Source organism: Leucoraja erinacea, chromosome 33 (assembly GCF_028641065.1).
Source record: "Leucoraja erinacea ecotype New England chromosome 33, Leri_hhj_1, whole genome shotgun sequence".
In the NCBI taxonomy this organism is placed as follows: Eukaryota; Metazoa; Chordata; class Chondrichthyes; order Rajiformes; family Rajidae; genus Leucoraja; species Leucoraja erinaceus.
The window spans coordinates 11058297-11084268 of NC_073409.1; the positions used below are offsets into that span (position 1 = coordinate 11058297).

At 43.8% G+C, this 25972-nt stretch overlaps 3 protein-coding genes across 4 annotated transcripts in view; 2 read left to right on the top strand and 1 right to left on the bottom strand.

Annotated features, from left to right (window-relative positions):
* Positions 1-2843: 2843 nt before the first annotated feature.
* c33h15orf40 (chromosome 33 C15orf40 homolog) lies at positions 2844-7634 on the top strand. Its single transcript, XM_055661285.1, has 4 exons — positions 2844-3137; positions 5201-5324; positions 5856-5983; positions 7096-7634. The coding sequence occupies exons 1-4, from the start codon at positions 2859-2861 to the stop codon at positions 7189-7191; spliced, it is 627 nt and encodes a 208-aa protein (XP_055517260.1). The 5' UTR covers positions 2844-2858; the 3' UTR covers positions 7192-7634.
* Positions 7635-10260: 2626 nt separating this feature from the next.
* Positions 10261-16460, bottom strand: LOC129712671 (RNA guanine-N7 methyltransferase activating subunit-like). The gene is made up of 4 exons (XM_055661286.1): positions 16263-16460; positions 15217-15372; positions 13692-13847; positions 10261-12174 (listed from the first exon to the last, which is right to left on the bottom strand). The coding sequence occupies exons 2-4, from the start codon at positions 15369-15371 to the stop codon at positions 12036-12038; spliced, it is 450 nt and encodes a 149-aa protein (XP_055517261.1). The 5' UTR covers position 15372; positions 16263-16460; the 3' UTR covers positions 10261-12035.
* Positions 16461-16748: 288 nt separating this feature from the next.
* homer2 (homer scaffold protein 2) overlaps positions 16749-25972 on the top strand; it is a 29257-nt gene continuing 20033 nt past the window's right edge. The window contains exons 1-2 of one of the 2 annotated variants that reach the window (XM_055661289.1): positions 16749-17114; positions 25026-25124. In XM_055661289.1, coding sequence (XP_055517264.1) covers positions 17098-17114; positions 25026-25124 — 116 coding nt within the window. In that variant the 5' untranslated portion in view covers positions 16749-17097. The remainder of the gene's footprint in view (positions 17115-25025; positions 25125-25972) is intronic. The other variant, XM_055661290.1, reaches the window with a different exon arrangement.

Here is a 25972-nt window from a genome sequence, read left to right on the forward strand (position 1 = left end):
GGTCTCGACCCAAAACATCACCCATTCCTTCTCTCCAGATATGCTGCCTGTCCCGCTGAGTTACTCCAGCTTTTTGTGTCTATCATAGTTAAGTTCTCTCTGGCTTGCGATCTGGCAGGGTGATTTGGGCACTTTTTTATTTCATATTGAAGTCCAGGTTGTTGGGCACAATATTTGGTTATTGACTACAATATTGGACCGGTTATACTATGCCAGTAATTACTTGAAATGTGTCATGTGTTTTTGTCACTCGTGGTTCATCACTGCAGGATAAATCAATTTACTGGGCAAGTTCTAACTCAAATCCCAGGCGATAGTAATTAATTCCACAAGCTTTCGAGTCTAAGGAAGATCCTTTGTAGATGCAAGAGACAGCTAGAGTTCTGAGTGCCCAGCCTGGTTCAGACAATGAAGGGGTGGGAGATGGTTCTGGACAAACACCAGCTCATCTCAAGGTGGGTATGATGAGTCAGCTGGAGGAAGAAAAGACAAACTCCAAAATAGTTGTATTTACTTTTCTGCAGGGTGAATGAAATGCAATTTGTAACCTCACTGAAAGTCAAATAATTGCAGATGATAAAAATCCAAAATAAAGATAAAATGCTGGAAACACTTGGGAGGTCAGGCAGTATCAGTGGAAAGATCTGAACTATTAACTCTTGTCTCTTACCAGTTATTGGGGGGCTGGAGAGTATGGACATGCTTCGAGTTACAGTCATACATCAATTTCCCTCCTGGGATAAATAAAGTTCGATCGTATCAGAGAAACAGGCTCTTTGGCCTCCCATGTCCATGCTGACCATCACATACCCATTGTTTTCTGGGTTTTTTTGTAATCTCGTTTCTTTAGTCTGTGATCCTGATTATTTAGAATATGCGGAACGGGTTGATTCATAGTGTGTATGAAGGAACTGCTGGTTAAAACCAAAGATAGACACAAAATGCTGGAGTAACTCAGCAGGACAGGCAGCATCTCTGGAGAGAAGGAATGGGTGTTGTTTTGATTGATTTAGGTTGCTTAATAGGATGATCAATTGTCTACCAGTCCCATTACAGACCACGTCAATTGGAATGCCAGAAAGAGAACAATGAAATAAGAATCAGATCGGTGAAACGTTTCATGCAAGGTGTGCATCATGGAGTCTCGGCACCACTGGAGTTGAAGGCAATGTAATTTACAAAACAAAAAGTACCAAGGAGTTCAGCTGTACATCTATGGTCAACTCTTGACTTTTTTTTTAAAAGATACGGAGGATGAAAGTGCTCAGTAAGTCAGGTGGCGTCTACGGAGAGACAAACAGAGTTAATGTTTCAATGTAATAAAAAGGAACTTAAGATGCTGGTTTATACCAAAGATAGATACAAAGTGTTAGAGTAACTCTGGGTCATGCAACATTGCTGGTGAAAATGGATAGGTCATGTTTCTGGTTGGGACCCTTCTTCAGAGTTAATGTTTCAGGTATTCCATCAGACCAAACCAAGGTATTGGAGAGAGGATATTTAGTTTGAAAGTAATTGACTGGATAGTAGTTAGGAATGCAATTGCCAGGAAATATATATTTTTTAAACTACAGATATGAGGTGAATAAGGAACTTCATTGAGTATGTATTAGTTATAAGATCACCGGGCAGTCACGGTGGCACAGCGGTAGAGTTGCTGCCTTTCAGCAAAATGCAGCGCCAGAGACCCGGGTTCGATCCCGATCTGTATGGAGTTTGTACGTTCTCCCCGTGATCTGCGTGGGTTTTCTCTGAGATCTTCGGTTTCCTCCCACACTCCAAAGACGTTGTACAGGTTTGTAGGTTAATTGGCTTGATAAAAATGTTAAATTGTCCAAGTTGGTGATATGCAGAGTACTGCCCTGCCGACTACAAAATTCAGATGGTTCAGAAGGTTATAAAAAAAGTAATATGGGAGTACTGGAATGTTTGTTGATGTTGGTAAATCCCTGCCCCCCCCCCCCCCTCCCCACTTATGCAGGAGGTGGCTATGGGTTTAGTGGATGGACAGGCTGTGTAGATTTCGGAACAAGTCCTTGGTAGCTAAGAAAACCAGACATTTAAGGAAGGAGAGCGAGAATAAACATAACTACTAACCAAGCCTGACATCAGTAACATGGAAAATGCTGGAAATCTGTTAAGAAAGGAGCAATCGGATTGAACAGAGGAAATGGGGAATGATGAAAGGGAAACCATGTTTGAAACATTTGTTGAATTTTATTTGAAATTGTAACTTGCATAATTGATTACGATGCATCAGTTGTAATGTATTTTGACTTTCAGAAAGTCTTTGCACAAGATTATTAAACAGCAATGAATAATATGGCATTGGGGGTAATATTGTTGTGGATGGTGGGTTAGTTAATGGATAGAAAACAGCATAGGGATTTTTGAATTGGAATGATGTGAGCAGTGGGGTACCACAGAAATCAGTGCCGGTTGTTCATACCTCCATCGTTGATTTGGATAAGGGAATCAAGTGTTATATATGTAAGCTTATTAATGATACAACACTGGACACAACAATGAAATAACCTTTCCTTCAATGTTAACAAGCCGAGAGAGCTAGTCATCGACCAGCAAAGGGGATGGTATTGATGCCATACATTGATGCCAAAGTGGCGATTTTTTTAGTTCCTAGATGTAAATATCATCAATACCTTGTCCTGGTTCGACCACATTGACACCGCAGCCAAGAAAGCACACGAACCTCTACATCTTCAGCATTCTAAGGATGTTGTGGTATGTCTCCAATGGCACTTACCAAATTCTACAGATGCACTGTAGAAAACATCCTATCTGAATGCGTCATAACTTGGTTTGCAACTGCTCTAACAAGATTGCAAGACATTGCAGTTATGGGTGCAGGTTTTTGTGTCCATCCTCAGTGTAAAGCAGCATCTGCAGTTCCTTCCTCCACACGACTTCCACCTGCTGTTCCGCCCGCCCACTTCCTGGTGAGTGACGGCGATGTCTGGGCCCGGGGCGCGCGTGCGCGGTGGCGGCCGGCTGTTGGTTGCGGAGGCCTGGGCGGCGCCACGGGCCCATCAGTCGCGCTGCTGCGGTCGCTGCTCTCACTCTCGGTGCCCCGCCGGCTGGGCGTGAGGGCCATGCCGCGGCCAAGGGGCAGGAGAATGGTTGGTTGGTGGTGGGGGTACAGGACGAGACGAGATTTGTGGGGTGTAGACACAAGGAACTGCAGATGCTGGTTTACAAAATAAGACACAGAATGCTGGAGTCACTCAGCGGGCCAGGCAGCATCTCTGGAGAACATAGATAAATAATTCGGATCGGGACCATTTCGTCGGGTGTTGTGGTGTGAATGTTTAGGGTGCGGGACGGTTCCAGACAGTCCTCTCCGGGTATTGGAGCGTCGGTTTATGATTCCTGCTTCCGTTCAGGGCCACAGCGTTTGGTGGGGCAGAAGACAATTGCTGTGGATTTCCAATGATCAGTAGGACGTTGACAAACACTCTTAACAGGGCAGACATGGTGGTGGACACGTGGAAGCAGATAATGTCTTCAGTGGGTGAGAAATGGGAATAAGCCAAGGACAGATTCTTGGAGGATCAAGACCTCGCTCGCCTCACCCCTTTAAGAGATTTCTTAAAACATAATCAAATGCTTGGTTGCATATCCTAATATTGTCTTATTTAGCCTTACCTCCAGATGATAACACTCCAGAGCAATGTTTTCGGATGCTTGCTGTGTTAAAGATGGCTTTGTAAATATCCACTACCTTTATCCTTAGCCTTCAATTCACGATTTCCAATGCAAAACAAAAGTGTTGGAGGAACTCAGCTGGTCAGGCAGCATCAGTGGAGAAAGTGGACAATGTTTCAATTCTGCTCATCACTTCCCCTCACCTGTATCCACCTATAACGTGCTAGGCTTTGCCCCAGCCCACCCAGCTTTTCTAGCTTTCAACTCCCTGTGGCAGCAGTTTGATGAAGGATCCTGCCCCCAAAATGTTGTCTGTCCATTCCTTCAACGGATGCTGCCTCATCTGCTGATTTTTTCCAGTACTTGTTTTTTGCTCGATTCCAGCATCTGCAATCTCTTGTGTCTCAAATAATGTCCAATTTTTGATTTCTATAAGATTGACAGTGTAAAACAGAATTTGATTTATTCCACAAAGCAATCACATTAATTTTAAATTGTATCATGTCCTTATTACAACTCAGAAGCAAAATAGGCAAATTTTATCAATCTCACTCCGCCTCCTTTCCCAATAATCCTGCAATTTATGCCTATTAACTCACTTGTCACATGTACTGAGCTACAGTAAAAAAAAACTTTATTTTGCTTGCTATCCAAGCAAATCATACCACACAGGAGTATGTCAGGTAATGCAAGAGTTAAAAAATGTGGTGTTACAGTTATAGGAAAAAGTGCAGATTAAAAAAATGTGTAGGGCCACATCAAGGTAGTTGGGAAGATCAGGAATTCATCCATAGCATAAAAGGTTTGTTCAAAAGTCTGATAACAGCGGAGAAGCTGTTCTTGAATCTGGTGCAATGTGCTTTCAAGCTGTGTATCATGCACCTGACGGGAGAAGGAGGCCTTAATATGGTGGTTTCTTTCGCAAAACAGCATAAAGTTGATGGGGGGGGGAAGGAGGTTGGTTTGCGTGATGGATTAATGTAAATTACCAGCACATCTTTGGAATGGGAGGGTATTATGACACATGTGGGAAACCAACACTGTCACAGGACGAGTGTGCAAATTCCATAAAGACAAGACCTAAGGTGAACATTGAAGCTGGGTCACCGAGCAGTGAGCCAACAGCACTAACTGCTTCATCACCGAGCCATCCTTGTGGAATGATTTTTTGCAGTCATAAGAGTAATTACACCTGGTGTTATTGCATAATATACAAACTGGACAGTTGTGGATTGGAACCATGAAACCTGTGGTGTGAGGTGGGAGCAAAATATGAAATAAACTTACTTTTCCTGCTTTATCTAGATGTTGAGGACATAATGTTGTTGTTTAGCTGGTGTTCCTTTGGCAAAGACTGGCGAAAAGAAGTAACCTGGTTGTACTTTACTGTGAATCACTATTTCAAAACGCACAGTCTCAACAAGAACCTCTATGTTCTGCAGGGTGACATTAATAAGAGTCTCCAGATTCAAAGGATTGTGTCAGAATTATTCCATCCTTTGAAAAGTGGAATGATGATCAATATTATTTTACTTAGAATGAAGAGAAAGCAAAGGACTCCATATTATCAGCCCCTCAAGGTCCCGTGAAGGTTGATAAGAACGGTTCTGTTCTGGTGGTCATTCATGCTAAACCTGGAGCCAAAGCAAATGCTATAACAGGTGAGTGGTTAAAAAAAGTGACTTCTAATTGACATTACACCTCCCTCTCACAAAGGCAAAATAGTCAGGAAGGTGACGAAGGGAGGAGGGTAGGCGATGAGGGAGAGCTGTGTGTCATACATGGGAAATTATGAAACGGGAAGATGCCAATGACAGAAGCCTGGTGACATGAGACCCATAACTATATCTTTTTTTAAAATCTTATTTCAAATTTTTGGCCACCTAGTGCATCTCTGGCAGCATGTACTGGAGGAAATGCTCTTGTGTGACGTGTTTCCTCCATCAGCTGATTTTCCAACATTTTGATAATTTAACATAAATGACTTGCTCATTTTAAATTATAATCTGTAGGTACCAAACTCTGTTCTTTATATTTAAACTTAATCTTGAGTCCTTTGATATTTGGATTTTTTTCACATTATATTGATGTGGCTCGTGACCTTCCCATCTGCAAATGGTGCACTGTTCCCCCAGACTAGTTTGCTGACATACAGACCGTGATTATCAGTGAATATGCCTTGTATTCTGCAGATATGTCCGAAGAAGCAGTGGGTGTGGCCATTGCAGCACCTCCTTCCGATGGAGAGGCCAACACAGAGCTGATTGCCTACCTTGCCAAGGTGCTGCAGTTAAAGAAAAGTGAGCTGGTTCTGTACAAGGTCAGTTGTTGGTTTAGAGACATTATGCATGCAGGCTTGGTGAGAGCTCTCTAATTGTGTTTGTCCCCTTCCACATCAGAAGAAGCACCAGCTCCATTTACTTCCACTCTGAGAACAGGTCTCTATGTTGAATGATGGACAGGGGATCCTATCATTACATATTGTGGTCCACAGTTCTGCTCTGCATTGTAAATCAACCCTATATATTGTGGGAGATTAACTTTTCATTCTTTAACGTCTAAGTGTTGTTTCTCCAACACAAACCCACTTTACTTTCTGTGCCCGTTGTCTCCATGTATTATGGACCCACTTGGAATGGATGGCTGGGTTCCCTTCTTCATTGCCAGTAAAAGGACAAATTGCTGGAGATGTACAACAGGTTCTTTACCATCTTGAGAGAGCAGACTGGCAGATGTCAGTAACAGGACAGATTTTATTCCTCTTCACACCACAATTCTTGAGCTCCACAAGCTGACATTAAAGAATTACATATCACAGGTGGCGGCCATTCATATCATACTAATGGCGGGTCTTTGAAACATTTTTGTCTCACCATATCTATACTGACATTTTAACCCATCTACATTAATCCTATTTGCCAACACCGCGTCCTTATCTGTATGTGCCGTGCCTATTCACATTCCTGTCTAAATGTTTTTTGACCACAGTGACTTTGCCACCTCCTCGAGCAAAGAATTCCAGATATCCACTACCCTTGAGTTTAGTTGGAGTTATGATGTTGAAGGCAGAGCTATAGTCAAGAAATAGGACCCGCCATTATTGTGACAAAAATAGGAATAAGGATGGTGATCCCAAAACATGAGAAGGATGATGAACAAAGTCTCTGGTTAGTGTATGAGAGGCATGTACTAATACAAATTATAACAATGTGAATGAGTGAGCCCTGTCCTGAAAGTGGAGAAATGGCTTTCAGAGGGTCACTTTGCTAGCACACTATCTACTTGATTAGATCATGCAATTCAATTAGATATTTTTTCTCTAGTTGTGTCTTTTTAGTTCCATTGTACTATTTCCGTGAGCAACTGGTATTTAATGTTCCATGGGGACATTGGTTTCTTGATTTTCTGATGCTAATCTCTTGACCTTTACAGGGTTCCAGGTCACGTGAGAAGGTGGTGAAGATTCAAACCTTGTTGAGCCCAGAGGAGGTGCACAAAAGACTCAAAATTGCAGCTGTCACAAACTGATGTATGTTTGTGCATTCAAAGAATAGCAGTCACACTGACCATTAAGTTTAAAGTACACTGTCCAGCCAATTTTTTCTGTTCATTGGTAAAATCTCAGGGATTGAAAGTTGCTGCTGAGTAGACTAATTGCTACATTGTTAATCTTCCATGACTGACGGTGTGAACATTCATCCGGTGTAACTTAATTCCAGCGGAATGGGATCATTTTGGAAAGCTGGCTGCGGTGAGGTCAGCAATGGGTGAGATGTCAGTCTTGAGTTTGTGCTCCCTGACCCAGTGGTGCTGGACAAGGTTGAAGACTGCTTTGTGGTTTAAAAACATCAGGAAAATCTCTTGGCAATATTGAACCCTCATCAACAAAACGCAGTTGATGATCTCATAGCTATTTGTGGAACTGTACCTTAATTGGCACATAGGACAATAAACTGACCTTGAAACCTTGATTGACATGGAATTGCTATGTTATTGCTTCCAGGGCAATCAATAGACTTGACATAATGCACAGTGGCATTTAAATGTGATAATGCATTAAATACGTGCAACATTTCTCTGTCGCCCTAATGATGCGTTGGATAATTGAGAATAGGCTTAATGATTATATAGGATGAATTTGCAGGAATCATCACCCGAGAGAGGTCGGTTCAAGCAAATTTAATTGACGGATAGGAGAAGGGGAGAGGTTCTGCAACAGGAGTTTGGGAATATGGGTAGCTGTTTAAAGACCTAGATCTCAAAAGTTGTAGAGAGGAAGTGTTAGACATATTGAAGCGCATTAATGTGGACAAATCCCTCGTTATGGGAAGCAAGGGAGAGAGTGCTGGGGCTCTGATTTGTGTAACACCTGACGCACATGTGTGGTACAGGAGCGCAGGGGGGTAGCTAATGCTGTTCCCATATTTAAGGACAGTAGAGATAAGCCAATAAATTTGTGGGCTGTTGAATGCCCTGGTGTTCGTGTTGGCTTTGCTTTGTACCTGGACACTTCTTAAGCATGCAGTTGTGAAAGGATTTGTAGGCTGATGAATGATCTAATCTGCTCCACAATCCCCTTTTTCAGTGTGGACTGGTGGGATGGATGGTCTGGTGGTTTTGTACTCGATTCGCTGTAGTTTTTGACACTGACTATAGAGGGGGCCAGAATCACACTAAAGACTTTGGATTCTGATGCAAGTGAGGATCTGACAGCAACCTGTATAAAGCAAGATACAAACCTGTATAAAGCAGAGCCAAATGTAAACAGTCCCTGCGTTACATAGAGTTCCATTCTTCAGAACTGTCCTGAAGCTTCTGACCAAAGGTCAGAAATTTTCATATTCTACAGCTACTGATATCATATTGCTTCATGTACACTGGCTTTAATTGTATAAGTACATTAGGAGCAAAATGATAACTCGGTAGAGATCAGTCCCATGAGGATCAATGTAGTTGTCTCTGTGTGGAGCCACAGGAGATGGTTGAATGCTTAAATGAACACTTCTCGCCTGTATTTACATGGAGAAGCTCGTGGAAGTTGGGCAATTCAAGGAAGAGAACTATCATGTCTTGAAACATATCACTATGACGTAAGGGATGTTAGTGTTCTTGATAATAAACATACGGTTGACTGCAGGAGATTTCTTCCAATCACAGGTAGATAAAGCTAGAGGACAGAGATTTAGAGGACTGTGGGACTAAATCTATACTGGAACTTGCATTCAGTTTAATCCATAGTAACTCAATAAATATAATCCTTTAAGTAACTGTGTTTGCTATGCTGCAGAAAGGCATAATGGGCCCTCGATGCCTGCTAACTGCCTGCTTTTACTACTATTGAACTCCAGAAAATCAAATTCTCTTCTTGCAGGGAAGTTTATTGGAATACATCCACAGCATGAAGGATGACTCAAGCAGCAGCGATATTGTCAGGTTGTCACAATGGGAGCAGCCACACTGTGCGTGTGACATCACTGCCTCAATAATTGCTGAGGAGCTGCTGAGTCGTAACATATAATTAGTGCTACGATGAGGCAACGAGACATACAACAGTGGCAGAGAGATCAGCAAATGTCTTACAGATAAACAACAAAAATAGTCTTAAATATGTGAAAGGTCTAATTTTGGCTTTTGACAACTAACCTTAGTTCACTCTTTGTGCAATCCAGGTTTCTGGCTTAATGACAGATTTCTCACTTCAGGGGGAAAAGATGTATGGCTGCAGATTGTACAGCTGACAATGTACATCAATAGTTTGTCAAGAAAAGTTAACTTGAATAATAATTTCCTTAACCAAAATAAAAATAACCAACTGCCAGTCTCACTTAGTCACACAATCAGCATGACTGAGCTTCTGGTTTTCAACATTCAGGATGTGTGGCTTCAAGCCACTCAGAATATAATTATCTTCATATGAAGCATTTATAATTCTTTCCATTTTATCTTGGTCAGACTGGAGGATGGTAAACTAAGGTGGTGCCCAGGGGTAAAGTGCAGGACCACTACCCTTTTGATATACTTGGATATTTTTCATACAGAGGGTGGTGGATATTTGGAACGAGCCGAGGAACATGGTAGAGGGAGAGGTACAATGTTTAAAAGCCACTTAGATAGGCAGATGAATATATGTGTAGGAAGGAACTGCAGATGCTGGTTTATACCGAAGATAAACAAAATGCTGGAGTAACAACTGATCAGACAGCATCTCTGGAGAAAAGACGTTTTGGGTTCTAGATTGATGTGAAGCATGCCAACGTGTAATCTCAATGTCCTCTCTACCTTAACCAAAGGGATCAGATTATCTCAATGTACTTTGTAAGCAATTTGGCTATAGATTTTTTTTAATTATCACTGTAATCACAATTCAACAATTCTTCATGGCCATATATATCTTCCATCATTATTTTCTTTAATTGAGGAATTGCAAACCTCCTTCCTGTTATTCTCAGGCTCCAAGCCCAGACTGGTTTTGTATTCCCAGGGTCAATATTTATTGATTCACACTGAACCCATAATTCTGACGTGGTTCTGTTATCCAACTGTAATAAATCTAATTTCTATAGCAAGGCTAGAAATATATCAGCCAGCATCATGCACTCTCAGGAATGCTTTTTTTATTTGTACTTTGTTCATATTTGAAAGATACAAGCATACAAAAATAAGATATAAACCATATTCAGTGTAAACTAGTCTTCCAGTGTCCATTTGAATATCAATGTCCCGTTTGGTACAATACTAACCATTCAGCTACTGGTCAGATTGCTGGTGCAAGTTAATCTCCACAAAGCTTGTAGATGAGAATTAACTAGGGATTAGTCATAGGACGTGAAAACAGTTTATGTAACCAGAATCCTACTTTTAATAACTGGACAGTACAATATAAAGTTCAGTACCACTTCACAGTGGGGGAGCCGGTGAATCTCCCAGTACTAAAGAACCCATGAGGTCAATTAACTTTAAAAAGGTATTAACTTACAAATATCTGAACGCGACTTAGAGTACACATTTTTCAGTTCACCACATCTTCCCTCAAACACCTACCACCAGGAGAGTCTCAGTACTAGTTGCCAACCGCAAAGTATGTCAAGGGCAATGGTGTTAAAGCCAGTGGACATGATCACAAAACTATCTTCTCCAAGAGGGGAAGACTTGTTCAAGTACAGGAGCCTCAGATCTCCCAGTGAAAGATTACTCCCCTCACAGATTGATTGAACACTCACTCTATGTTAAACTGCAACATTCAGATGGGAAGTGTAGAAATGTCTTTGTTCTTGTTGCTTATCTCATTGCGATATCCTGGTCATTAGTTTCAACCAGTTGCTGTGTATTTGCACACTGGTCCAGTCCTGGCCATCACAGCCACCAACCATGTGCACATTCAGCAACGCAAGCTCTTGCACAATGGTGCTAAAATTAACATACAATCTAAACAACGATGACAACCATCTACAACGGGAATAAACAATCTTTAAAAATCATTAAATTTCTCTTGCATACATGTACGGAAACTAACTGAGGGTAGACACAAAATGCTGGAGTAACTCAGCGGGACAGGCAGCATCTCTGGAGAGAAGGAATGGGTGACCTTTTGGGTCGAGATCCTTCTTCATTGATCAAGGAAACTAATTGGTGGGTAAAAGCCATTATCCTTGGTAAAGAATCACATAACATCAGAATGAGGTTTACATAAGGCTCCATCACACACCCGTCTGTAGGTTCCTGATGTCATTTAATTCTCTGCCTCATTTTCTCTCATTATATAATCTGATCTCAGATTGCAAATTAACAGGGACTGAGAGTCTCCATTTGGATCCCTGGTGAGGGCGCTGAATCAATGCAGAATGAATCAGTGATCTGGAGTTTAACACTCCATATTCTAAATCAGTTTCAGCTAACACCATTGAGCAGCAAAGGAGAGGAATGGTCAAGGTCAGTAACCTAACAACTTGCAGCAGCATTTCTCATTCCAGACATCAGCAAATATTAGCTGTAGGAGAGATAAGAGGACTGTTTATGATCAATGTTTGCTGCTGACAGGAGAGGGGGGGGTCATCCATCCTGTAATCCTGCTCAATAAAAGCATTCAATTTTTTACACAATTGAATACCACAATTTGACCATGTACATGAACTGGTTTAACGGAGTAACTAACCACAAGTTTTATTGCACAGTACCAGGTAGAATCACCCACAGGTGCCACACACAAACCATTAACTTTTCCCCAAACTACCTAACCTACTAACAGCAATAATGCCGAAATGGGATTTTTGTAAAATGAGACTGTTGCAATCCACTTAATTCCAATGGCATTTCACCCAGTTGATTGATTCAGTCAGTCGTGTTTCAGTAAGTAGCGATGGGTGGTTTGACTGTCAGTGCGAATTGTTCCCTTGGCTGTACGATTCATAAGAGCCAGATCGATTGCTGCTGCGATCTCTGCCTTGCCACCGCTGGTTATTTGACCAGTGGCGATTATCACTGTGCCCTCGATGGAATCCATGGTCGTGTGACCTAAAAATTAAAATAGGAAAATCTCAGGCTGCACTTCTTCCAATCTTGTGTACTGCAATCGGTGTTCAATGTGGTCATGGCATCAATTAGCCTACATTCTCAAAGTCATTTGTATATATGACAAGCAACAAAGGTCCCAGCACCAATACCTGCAGTACACGAAGGGTTACAAATTTCCGGTCAGAAAAACACCCCATTACCACTACCCTCTGCCTTCTATCACCAAACCAATTTTTTATCCACTTTGGATACCAAGTGAGACCTTGTAAAAAGCTAAAGTCCATGTCAATCACACAGCGCTCATCAATTTTCTTTGTTACCTCCTAAACAAACTCAATCAGATTTGAGAGACAGTATTTACTCTGCAACCGTTTACTCTTTCTAATTTATCCTTGGCATTCAAACATAAATCCTGTCCCTCAGAATCTTCTCCAACAACCTCCCTATCACTGATTCAAGACTCACCAGCATGTTGTTTATAGGCTTATGCCTACTGCCCGTTTAAATATATGGACAACATCATTAGTTATCCTCCAGTCTTCTGGTATCTCAGCCATGTAAATATCTCCATTAGAGCCCAACAATCTCTTCCCTTGCTTTGTATCATATCCTGGGATAGATCCCAATAGGACCAGGGAATTTGTCCACCTTAATATGTAACAATTTCTCCAACACTTACTCTTTCCTGACACAGACATAGTTCAGAACATCAGTGTGTCCCTCCCCTACCACTACATCCTCCACTTCCTTCTCCCTGGTGAAGACCGATGCAGTCTTCATTTAAGATCCTGCTCATATTCCCTGTCTCTGAAAATAAATTTCCATTTTGGTTCCTATTCTTTGGGGACCCACTCTTTCCTTAGCTACCCTCTTGCTTCTAACACACTTATAAAAGGTTTGGGGAGACACAAGAGACTCCAGATGCTGAAATCTGGAGAATAAAACAGTTCAGTTTGGGGGATTTTGATATTCCTATTTACGAATTCCACCCCAACTAAGCTTCTTACACTAAGGCAAACCCATCCAATATTGGGAGTTAGAACTCCCACGACTACAACCATGTTGTTTTTACTACTGTGATTTGCCTACATATCTGCTCCTGCGGTTTCTGCTCTCTATAGTATAACCCCATCAAAATGATGGAGCCTTTCCTATTTCTAGGTTCTACCCATAGGATAACAGAAAACTACTGTGGGCGGGTGATCAATGATCGGCATGGATACGCTAGGCCTGTTTCCATTCTGTATCTCTAAACCCGAAATAATATCATAATCCCATGTGCTGATACTTGATCCTGGCTCTTCTCTAACCTGTGAGGCTCCCTGAATTAAAGTAAATGTAGTTAAGCCTACCAGTCCTCTTTTGCTTCCTCCCCATCCCCCGTCTCAGTCTACCCTGCCCTGCCCAATGAACGTATCTTTCTTTCTCATTCCCAACTATTTCCCACTCTCCCAAACGCTGTAACACTAACCCATTCATGTTATTTGATAGTTATGTTATTTGCGCAATCTGGGTACCTGCGGTTCCCACCGGATTGGCCCATCCAATCCTCTACAATGGGCGGTGGGTCAGTCGCACTCTTCACCATTGCCTGATACTCCGTGTCAGCTGCCGTGAACCGGTGAGCAAACATTTCCTCGTAGTCTGGAGCCAGTATTGCTTCACTGGATGTTCTGGGGACAGAAAGTAGGTAGAGGTTTTATAAGAAATAGAACTCTTCAAAATTTGAAACAAGACCTCTCTCTGGTAATGCTTAGGCACCAAGATCAAATGTCATCCTATCTCAGACCATTGTAATATTGCAGCTCTTACAGATCTAGGTTGGGGTAAATGGCAAGAATCAACAAGTAGCCCGACACTGCTGTGCTTACCCCCTGTCAATCAAGGGGGATAATAGCTGGAATGTGACAAAGCCCAGCCAATAAAGTAGACTGTGATGAAAGAAAGCATTATCATGGATAAGCAACAGGAAAGTTTGAATTTCTTTCATCACGGAAGCAATGAAACATGTAGATAATTTCCCGATCGGCAGAAGGTCTGCCTTTATGTGGAGCAGCCTGGAGAAAGTTCAAAGCGTATGGGGCCAGACTGACCGGATAACCTGAGTGAGGAGCCATGGGCCCCAGCAGGTCTGGGCCCCACTGCACCAGCCATACAAAGCTGAGGGGGATACACACACACACATCCAACAGACTCCAAGAGGATTTGGGCCAGGTGGGGGAAAGTGGGACTGGCTTGATTAGGCACCTTGGTTGACATGGATGTTGGGCCAGTTTCCATGCTGTTTAGCTCTACGAGTCTCCTGGGTAAAAAAAAAGAAAACCTTACCCTGATTTATAACATTACTGCTGAACTTCCCATTGACTGCCACTTCAATTCTCCATCCCACTCCCACCTACCAGTTTGTGGCCTTCTCGACTGGTGTTAAGAGGCTAATTTCAACCTTCAGGAACAGCACATCACTTGTCTGGGTATTTTACGGCTTTCAGCACTTAATATTGAATTATACAATTTTAGGTAAATTGATTTCTGTTCATATATATTAGACGTAACTTCCGCCTGTATTTTGCAACTCAAACATTTTTTGACTAATATTTCCACTTCACTTCTCATAATGGACACAAAATGCTGGAATAACAGCGGGACAAGCAGCATCTCTGGATAGAAGGGAATGGGTGACGTTTCGGGTCGGAACCCTTCTTCAGACTGTCAGGGGAGAGGGAGACACAGAAATAAGGAAGTGTAAGGTGTGAAAACTAGTTACTCTAGCATTTTGTGCCTACAGTGTAAACCACCATCTGCAGTTCCTTCCTACTCACTTCCCCTCAAACTGTTTCTGTCCCCAATTAAATATATAACTCAACATGATTGGTTCCCACTATAACAACATATTGTATTAGTTCAGTTACATCTGTATCTCCTTCTGACAAAAACGATTCTAATTTTCCAACTATTTCCTACTGCTTGAGGACTGCAATACTAACCCATTCATATTATTTGCTAGTGTTAAGTCTGACAAGAGTCAGTGCATAAACTGGGTACCTGCGGTTCCCACCAGGTCGGTCCATCCTGTCCTCTGCAATGGGCGGTGGATCAGAAGAACTCTTCACTATTTCCTGAAACTCCGCATCAGCTGCCGTGTACCGGGGAGCAAGTATTTCTTTGAAGCCTGCAGCCGGTTCTGCTTCATTGGACATTCTGGAGACAGAAAGTAGGCAGAAACTTTACAAAAGGTACAACTCTTAAAAATTTTCAAAACAAGGACTCCAAGATCAAATGTCATCCTAGTTGCGATGTGGCAGTTCTTCCAGATCTAGGTTGGGGGTAAATGACAGGTATCAACGAACAGGCCCAGAGATTGCAGGGTTTACCCCCCCCCCCCCCCCCCCCGCGTCAATCGGGGGGAATTAATAGTTGGGATTGTGACTTGAAGCCAGGTTAATAAAGCTGCCTCTGTGGAGATAGAAACAAGTTATCTTGGATGATCAACCGGAAACATTGAGTCTCGTTCTCCACAGATGCAATGCAATGTTCGACCTGCTGCCCTCTGGAAGGCGCTATAGGTGCATCAAATCCAGGACAAACAGACTCAGGAATAGTTGCTTTCCGAGAATTATATCTACTATAAATTCAAATTCACACATGCACTGACTACACCGCCCAACACGGACTTCCATCTGTATATATGTATGTAGCGCCGCAGAATTTGTGCACCTATTCCCCCCCCCCCCATCTCCCTTCTGTTTTTTGTTTTTTTTTCTGTTTCTTATTTTTTTGTGCTAAATTGTATGTATGCACTGAGTACGAGCAGCTTTCAGTTTCACTGTACATGTATAGTGACAATAAATGGCATATCATATCATAGCATATATATATATATATATATATATATATATCAAACACGTTAACAATCGGTAGAAGATGTGCGTGTGGGGTCACTGATGGGATAACCTGATTGTGGGGCCGAGAGTCACGGCCGGACCCACTGCACCGGCCACACACGGCCATGATGGTCGAGGGGACACAGCCCACACTCCCCAAGAGGGTTAGTTCCCCCGGAGGCCCCAGACCCGCGCTCGAGACCTCACCTCCCGCCGCCGCCGCCGCCTTCCACTGCCGCCGTGTGCGGCGAACAAATCCGTCCCCGGTCCGCGGCACTTCCGCTCCCCAGGAACCCGAGTCCGTCCGTCACAAGAAAATGTTCCGTCTTGTGGCGCTCCCTCGGTGCAGCCTCTCCGACAATGCGGCGCTCCCTCGGTAACGCCTCACCCTCAGTGCGGCGCTCCCTCAGTGCGGCCTCACCCTCAGTGCGGCCTCAGTGCGGCCTCACCCTCAGTGCGGCGCTCCCTCGGTACACCCTCTCCCACAGTGCGGGCTAACACCCCCCAGTGCGATGTCCCCTCATCGCCCCCCACCAAATATTCAATGTGGAATATTTTGGAGGACCAAGAACCAACTGGCAGTCCCTCACCAGCCCCACCAAAGATCCTATAGCGCCACTTTCTCACCGCCTCCTCCACAGTGCGGCGTTCCCCCTCCCACCCCATCCTTAGTTCTTCCCCTCCCACTCCAGTAAAATTATTCGCTTTGCTTACAAACAGTTTGTACCGATTTCCAATACAGCCCCTGGATGCTGATCCCCATTCGGGTGACTGCCCTCTGGTAATTGCGTGGGCTACACTTGCTGTCAACGAGTCCAAGTGCCTTGTTGATCTTGCCCCCTCTTTGCAAACTGCCCTCCAACCTTCTAGGGTCGTTCAGCTCCTGGAACTCCATCTCTTACAAATGGTTTCAGTTTCCCTTGTTCCACCTCTATACTCCCGCTATGGCTTCCCGAGCTCTGGAATACTGTCCCTGAACCAGTTCCTCAGTTGTTCTAAATAACTCGGTGTCAAATGTCGCCTGGTCTCAATCTTTCTAATAATGGAAAAAAGTATAAGGTATGATTAGTAATTTTTCAGATGACGCAAAAGGTGCTGTGGATAGTGAATAAGGTTTCCACGGTTACAGCAGTTGGGAAAATAGACAGCCTAGCAGATTAAATGTAATTACGACAAATGCAAATTGATCAATTTTTCGAAGTTAAATGGAGGAGGGACATATGCAGTAAACGATAGAACATCAGACAATCTAAGTCCACAGTTCCCTGAAAGTGGTCACGCAGATAGAAAGGGTAGTTAAGGTTTGCTTGTCTTTATATTTCGGAGCAGCTGGGACATGTGACGTATTTACATGCAGCACTTGGAGTACCGTGTGCAGCTCTGATCACCACACCGTCAGAACAATTTGATTATGTTGGAGTGAGTCAGAGGAGATAAGGCTGCAACTGGAGAACATTAATTATGGGGAGAGGTTGGATAGACTGGGCTTATTTTCTCTCGAGTGATGATGGCTGAGAAGTAACTCGATAGAATTATATAAAATAATGAGACGGAGGGTGGATAAGCACTTCCCCATGCTGGCGGTACCAAAAACAAGAGTGTGTAGGTTTAAGCTGAGAGGTCGGTTATTTCATGGGGTATAGAGCTTCTCGGGTCCAAAACAAGCCCTTTGGACCAACTCATTCATGCTGAAGACCAGTAAAGTTGCCCAATGGAGATGCTCCTGACTCGTATCCCTACAAACCTTTCCTATCCATGTACCTGTCCAAGTGTCTTTTAAATGTTGTAATTGTACCCACTTTCACCACTTCCTCTGGCAGGTCTGCATGAAAAAGTTGCCCCTTTAAAGCTTTCTCCTCTCACCTTAAACCATTGTCCTCTAGTTTTAAACTCCACTAGCCTGGGGGGGAAAATGATGGCCAGTCACCTTATCTATTCTCTTCATAATTCTATAAGCCTCCGTTAAGTCTTCCCTCAAACTCCTATGCTCCAGAGGAAAAAAAAATCCTGGGGAATGATTTTAGGGGTATATTTATTATGCAAACTGTGGTTGATATCTGGAACACGCTGTCAGTGGAGGTGGTGGAATCAGATACAATTACAACATTGAAGTGCCGTTTAGACAGATACTTAAACTGCATGACATGGAAGCATACGGTCCAAATGCTGGCAAATAGGGTCTGTTAGCAAAAATACTATTATAGATGAGTGGAAGGGCTGGTTTATGTGCTGTAACTTATGACACTATGATTGATAATGGTTTCTCCACACTGATGGATTCTCCTCTGGAGCTCATCGCGGCCACAGAACATGAACAGCTAACCTGCCCCAAGGTCTTTTGATTCAGATACACGTGGCACGCTATCTCGGAGAGAGAGATTGCATCTCCTTACTGGGTAGAGTATTTGCACAAGGAAATTTCAACATGTCAACCTTAAGGCACTTGCTCAGTCAAAAATAACATCTCCTGACAGATAAACACAATCTCCATCAGTTTAAAATCCTATGTCTTAAGACAGCAAACCTAAAGTTGCTAAAATTAGGTTGCAGCAGAATATATCAGAATACAAATGCTCCTGAGCACATATTTTGTTCATACTTTCTGCTCTTATTTGTGTTAAGTTGCCACATAATTCAGTGGACAGTGCACAACTCTCCGTTACAATCCACATCAACACATAACAGCTCTCAACAATTCAATCTTCTCAATGATAGGCAAATTCAGAACAGATTTTATTGTCCCCAAATAGATGTAAAGTTTACCAGACTGTGGCAAGAGCTTTAATATTTCCAATGTATTTGTTAAACTCCAGATTATCTATGGAACAGGAGCAACAGATAGATCTCTTTGCACAAATTTCGGCACTCAGAGCCAGTTGCTGTTCATTTAACCTGTTCGGTCGTAAGTGTGATTACCTTGAAAGCAAAGTAAGCAAAGCTGCTGAGCTGGTAACTACAAAAAAAAAGGAACAATGTGTCAGGCAGCATCTGCGGAGGGAACAGGCAGATGACGTTTTAGGTTAGGACCCTTCTTCGGACTGAGATGGAAACTGAGAGCAGACCTGCAGGAAAACATAATCTTTATTAATATCAAGACAGTGGGTACAAAATTTGAAAATGTTCCAGTGGAATGGCTTTCTTTCTGAATCTTGCAGATGAACTCAGTGTGGAATGTACGGATTAAAATTCCAGCGTTCCGGAGGTGCCAGCATTGGAAAGGGGATGCCTTTTCAGAGGAATGTGGCGGCAGCATTCGGGTCTGTGGCACCTTAACTGTTTCTGATACACAGCAAGGAAAGGTGGAGGCAGGGACAGGAGAATCAATAGCTAGAAGGATTGACGAGAACTTCTGTGACCACGATCGAACTCCAGGATGGTGTAGTGCCTCCTAGTGCCAGGGACAACAAGTGGTTGTAGATCATTCTCAAGGCACAGGGTGAGCAGCCAAGGGACGTTGGGCATATTTGTACCAACGAGACGGGTAAAAAAAGGAGATGAGTTCTTGCAGAGTGTATCTAGGCAGTTAAGCGGGAGGTTATAAAGCAGAACCTCATGGGTAGTCATCTTTGGGTAACATTATTTATTAGTTTATTTTCCCCCCTCTCTTTCCTGTGCCCCATCTGGACCTTTTTCTCCCATTCCCCCTCCCCTTCCAACTATACTCCTACCTCTGGTTTCACAATTCTCACCTCTTCTATCCTTATCTCACGCTTTTTGGCTTCTCAGCTCTGTGCAACCATCTGCGTATCAAAAACTGCCCTCACCTGTATCCACTTATCACACACCAGACTTTGTTCTACCCCCACCTCTCTTCCAGCTCCCCCATCCCCACCCCCGCCCACACAATCAGCCTGAACAAAGGTCCCAACCCAAAACATCACCTATCCATGTTCTCCAGGGCTGCTGCCTGGCCTGGCTGAGTTACTCCAACACTTTCATCGCCTATTATCAGTGATGAGTAAGTTGTTGGCGAGGATGCTGAGAGACAGGATCAACATGCAGAGACTTCAGCAAGGTCTTCACAGTAGGATGGACAGATGGTTAGAAGGGCCAGCTAACCAATTGGATGTAAAATTGGCTTCAAGTTAGAAAACAGGGTGGTGGCAGAGGGTTGGTTTTCAGACTGGTGGTGTGGAACAAGTGGTGTGCCATCAGTGTCAGGTCCACTGTTGATCATATTTCTCTTAATGAATTGGATAAGAATGCACGTGGCATGGTTAGTAAGTTTGCAGATTACTCTAAAACCGGTGGTATAGTGGATACTATAGATATTACATCAGGATATCACAACAGGATCTTGATCAACTGGGCCAATGGGCTGGAGTATGGCAGATGGAGTTTAATTAGGACTAATGTGAGGAGTTTTGTTTTAGTAGGCCAAACCTGGGCGGGACTTACAAAACAAATGGTAAATGCCCTGGAACGGTTGCAGAACAGAGAGAATTAGCGGTGCAGGTATATATTTCCTTGAAAGAGACTACGCAGATAGGCAGTGCAGTGAGAAAGGCATTTAGCTCACTTGCTTTCATCAGTCAGGATATTGCATATAGGAGGTGAGATGTTATGTTACAGCTATATAAGACATTGATAAGGCATTGAGATATACAGCATGAAAACAGGGCCTTCTGCCCAACTTGTCCATGCTGACCAGGTTGCCAAACCGAGCTGCTGCCCACATTCTTCCATACATTTCACATCCATGTACCGATCCAAATTTTATAATTGTGCCCACCTCTATCACTTCACATGGAGAGTGAACTTCCACACTGGGCAGTTCATTCCATGTACACATGACCCTCTGTGAGAAAATGTTGCATCTCAGGTCCCTTTTAGCTCTTCCACCCTTACCTTAAATCAATGCTCCCTAATTTCAGACTCCCTTATTCTAGGAAAAATATTGTGACAATTCACCGTACATGAATTAAATTGAGGTACATTAAATCCAGACCCCTCATGATTTAATGTACTTCACGAAGGTGTAGGTTTGCAGATGATACTAAGTCCTTAGCCTCCTTTACTCCAGGAAAACGTCTTAGCCTATCCAGTCTCTCCTGGTAACTCAAACCCTCTAGTATCCGTAACATTCTTGTGAATCTTTAATTCACCCTTTCCAGTTTAATGACATATTATCTACAGTTGGTCAATGAGGTCTGTACCAGTACACCAAAAGTGGATTTAGAAGGACTCTTATCCATAACTCTATCAAACGCAAATCTCAATCTTGATCTCAATTATACTCAGAGACTCGGCTCTCTTGAGTGGAAAGAACTGGTGCCTTTTTTCAAACGTATTACAGAAGGTTTAGGACCTTCTGAACAAAGAAACCTCTGATCTCTTAACCCTTTTATTCTAAAACTATGCCCAAGATACCATCACAAGGGGAAAGATCCACTTAGATCTTACACCGCCAATCAGTCTTGGGATCTTGCATGTTTCATTAAGATCACCTCTCATTTTTTTAAAACTCTACTAAGTACAAGGCCCACCCTGAGTAATTGTTCCTCTTAAGTAGCTCATGGAACCATTGAAGAGTACACCAAGTGTCCATGTGAGCTGAAGCCAAGCTCCCCATCACCTAACCCCACCCCTGCAGTTCTCCTTTCCCTGGCTGCTCATCCTGCTGCTGTTTATATACGATGAGGATTTCTGCATCCACTATTTGCGACTTCCATAAACAGTAGGTGAAACCTCTATCTCTTTACCCATTGCATTAAAACTATGGCCCCTAAATACTGACCTTGTTACCAAATGAAATAAGTCCCTTCTTTCCACTCCATCTGAGCTTCTTGTAATGTTGTATTCCTTAATTAAATCTCCCTCCGCTCCTCTGTCACAAAGGAAGCATCCTTGATGCAGCTATTCTTTCCAAAGATCTAAACGACTGGTTAATCTGTGCAATCTCTCTTGCTTGGTCACATCCTGCCCTGTGAAGTGAGTGTGCAGGTCTCCGGCTTTCGTTAGGTGTACACCACATGTCAAGGATAGCACATCTGCCACTGTATTGACGTGAGGCTGAACTAGTGGCCTGGCTGGTCAGTGGAAGCTGTGGAGCAGCCATGGAGTTATTGTGGGGTGATGTAAACTTCCCCCATGGTCAGAAATTCCTGCAAACGGATTCCCTTCAACTGCCGATTTCACCTGATCATGACTCAGAATCAAGGGGGAGAGCAGAGTACCGCAGCAAATAGTTTCCTCGATGCACAGTAAAATCCAACAGATTCAGTGCAGAGTTCAATTTTAAGGTGAAATATTGTGATGGAAATTGTGCTGCTGGATGTGGTTTAAGGGAAAGCAATTAATTCATTCTTTTAGAGCTTTTTATTCAATGTTTCGTGAGGAGGTGGGTTGAAGAGATAAAAAATTAAGGAGCTCAACGGGGTTTAAAGAATATATATATTGGAAAGAAGGATTCCGTTTGAATTGCTTGTTCTTGCTGTGTGCCTGACCAGAATACAAGATCTCAGGAATATAGCAGTAGATTTACATTTTCTCAACACCAGTTACAGTGCCTCTGTGGAGCTGATGAGTGAGTGGGCGAGAAAATGTCCCAGGAAGAACAGCAAATATCTGAGCAGTGGGAATCCCAGTGAAGAGAACAGTGTTTACTGTTAATTATATACAAGCTAAAAACAAAAGATTGCCTCTCATTGAAAGGCTGAGATACACAGTGAAGGATTCAAGCTTTGTATTTGTGAAAGGAAAGATGAGTGAGCCAGGCCTGGGTGGGGAATAGGTGGGTGATCTAAACGAGTAAGCAGGCTGTAGTGGATGAGTGTGTGTTGTGTGCGTGTGTGCAGTGGCTGACTGAGATTTTATTAACCCTCTGCAGTAAATCACTATCAATATGTTCCGCTTTTTCTTTTGCCAAAAATAGATTTATTGAAGTATTTACAATACTATTTACAATACCAAATAATTCAAAACAAAACCCACCACCACAATACAAGTAAAACAAATTTTCCTTAAACAACTATTTCCCTATCCTGATTAAGGATGCATTCCGCCCCCCCGTGGTGCCCAGCGGTCCCAGAAATCCCCCAGGGTGTCTGTGGACAGCGAGTAGACCCTCTCTAAAACCACCCAGGCACAGACGCAGCCCCGGAAAACGGGCAGGCAGCCTGCTTAAGCAGAGCCCTCTTCCGCCTGGTGCCGTGACTTGCAGATGGCCAGCTTGGCTTGGCATAGGTGCAACCCAACCAGGACATCTTCAGCCCTACCCTCTCCCCTACGCACAAGGATGGTGGGTGTGAAGTGCAGCCAGAAGGCAAGAAGCAGCCCCTTTAGGTGTTGGAACAGGGGCTGCAACCTCACACACTCTATGTACACATGAGATACAGACTCTTCCAGTCAGCAAAAGTGGCTGGTGGCTGTCAAGTCTGTGAGTCGGGAGAGAAACCGGTTGCACGGGACTCCTCGGTGCAGTACCCTCCATCTCAGAATCCATGCGTAGATGGACCTCCACTGGGGGCCCTCTCACCACCAAAATGCAACACCACCCGGCACTTTATTTCCAGACGGTGGACAAGGGAGAGGAAATACTTGGTGTAGAGGAGGAGCCCGGACAGGAGACGCCTCTCTTCACCTCAGAGGGAGATGAAGGGTGTCGAGGAAAGGTGGCTCAGGTTGTGTGGGACCAACATGTTATACATTGTTTGCTAGGAGTGGTAACATTTTGCTGTGTATTTGACTGCTTGGTGAGTTTGCTCCTCCTGGTTTCTTTATTTTCTCAACCTCACACTTCCCTGCTTCACTGGGTCTGGGAGGATCACATTCCCTAGGCGGCATCTTGGAATCCAGCAGAATTATTGTATGGCAGTTTCTTGTTAAACCTCCTGACCAATCTCTGGCTGGAAATTATTGTTATCTAGCCTGGGCACCTGAGATCAAACACAAAGAAATCAGAAGTTGTCTCTCCAGCAACCTTTAATGTGCAGGTTTCCCCAAAGTACTCCTACACTTCAGTGGAAAGAGACCCAGTCTATCCAGCCTCTCCTTATAACTCAAATCTTCTGGACCTGGTAAAATCCACATAAACCATTTTTGCACCCTTTTCAGTGTATTGACATCCTTCTTCCTACCTATATCAGGGCAACCAGAACAAATGTAGTGTTAGCAATGTCTTGTACAGCTACAACATGACTTCCCAACTACTGTACTCAGTAGATACAAGGAACTGCATCTACCCTCCCCACCACCCGCTGAGGTGCTTTCCTTTGCAACTGCAAGAGATGTAACACTGTCCCTATACCTCCTTCCTCACATCCATCCAGGGAACCCAGCAGTCCTTCCAGATGGCACAGAGGCTCATGTGCACCTCCTCTAATCACACTTACTGTATGCAATGTTGCTGCTATGACCTCCTTTACATCGCGAGACCAAGTGCAGACGCAGCGACCTTTTCGCTGAAAACCTGTGCTCGGTCCACCATGGCCAGTTGGATCTCCCATTTGTTAACCATATTAACTAACTCTTCCCATTCCCACATTGTCCCATCTGTCCTGGGCCTCCTCCATTGCAGAGTGAGGCTATACGCAAACTGGAGAAACAGCACCTCATACTCCACTTGGGTAACTTACATCCCACAAACAACATGTCCGCCCCTCCCTCCCTCCCTCCCTCCGCCCACCCCCAGCCCGGCTGGACCTGCACCCATTTCTCCCCTTCCATCTATATTCCTTCCTCTGGCATTCACAATTCACACCTATACTTAACTTTCAAATCTCATATCTTTTGTCTTTTCATTTCTGGCCTTTATTCAATGATCTGTCTATTAACTCCCACCCCCACCGCCTCCCTGTGTCCACCTATCACTCGCCAGGCTTTGTCCTGCCCATCCTTTCTTGCTGCTTTCTTTCTCCCTCCCCCATCAACCGAAGAAGGGTTGTGTGGTTTTTTTTTACTGTGCTCAGTACCTGGACCTTTAACGGCAAGGATGTTAAACATCACCTTTCTCACTCTGTCATCTATCAGGTCACATTCATGGAATGATATGCCTGCAGCCCAGAGTCTCCCTGTTCTACAACACCCCGCCAAGGCCCTACTATTCATTGTGCCAATACGGGAGATCAGGTGGGTTAAGACGGACTGCGCGGAGGTGTTCAGCGAAACGATCGCCGAGCAGAGAAGTTGACACCTAGAACAGCGGATACATAAGATGAGGTTGGAGGAGGTTGGCAAGTGATCCTTTGCCTCACCTGGGAAGACTGTTTGGGTCCTTGGATGGAGTCGAGGGGGGAGGTAAAGTGACAGGTGTTGCATCTTCTGTAGTTGCAAGGGAAAGTACCTGGGGAGGGGGTGGTTTGGGTGGGAAGGGACGAGTTACCAGGGAGTTTCAGAGGGAATTGTCTCTGCAGAAAGGGGTGGAGATGGGAAGATGTGGCCAGTAGTGGGATCCCGTTGGAGGTGGCGAAAATGTTGGAAGATTATATGCTGTATGTGACGGCTGATGGGGTGGAAGGTGAGGACAAGTGGGACTCTGTGCCTTGTTACGAATGGGGGGAGGGGTGTAAGTGTGGAGCTGTGGGATATTGGGGAGACCCTAGTGAGAGTCTCATCTATAATGGAAGAGTGGAACCCCTGTTTCCTAATGAATGTGGACATCCCCAATGCCCTGGTATGGAACACTTCATCCTGGGCGCAGATGTGGCATAGATGGGGGAATTGGGAGTAGGGAACAGACTAGAGTGTTTACAGGAAGCAGTGGGAAGAAGTGTAGTCAAGATATGGAAGTCAGTAGGTTTGTAGTAGATGTCGGTCAATCGTGTGTTTTCTGTGACGGTAAGATCCAGAAACGGTAGGGAGATGTCAGAGATGGTCCAAGTGAATTTGAGTGCAGGATGGAAATTAGTGATGAAGTTGAAGAAGTCAGTGAGTTCTGCATGGGTGCAGGAGGTAGCACCAATGCAGTCGGCAATGTA

Coding starts and splice junctions, on each gene's coding strand:
- LOC129712671 (XM_055661286.1), bottom strand. CDS start 15,371: ATGTCCAATGAAGCAGAACCGGCTGCAGGCTTCAAAGAAATACTTGCT. Junction 13,848..15,216: donor CGACCTGGTGGGAACCGCAG/GTACCCAGTTTA, acceptor TTCTGTCCCCAG/AACATCCAGTGAAGCAATAC. Junction 12,175..13,691: donor CAATCCGGTGGGAACCGCAG/GTACCCAGATTG, acceptor TTTAATTTTTAG/GTCACACGACCATGGATTCC.
- c33h15orf40 (XM_055661285.1), top strand. CDS start 2,859: ATGGGTGCAGGTTTTTGTGTCCATCCTCAGTGTAAAGCAGCATCTGCA. Junction 3,138..5,200: donor GGCCAAGGGGCAGGAGAATG/GTTGGTTGGTGG, acceptor TATTTTACTTAG/AATGAAGAGAAAGCAAAGGA. Junction 5,325..5,855: donor CAAAGCAAATGCTATAACAG/GTGAGTGGTTAA, acceptor TGTATTCTGCAG/ATATGTCCGAAGAAGCAGTG.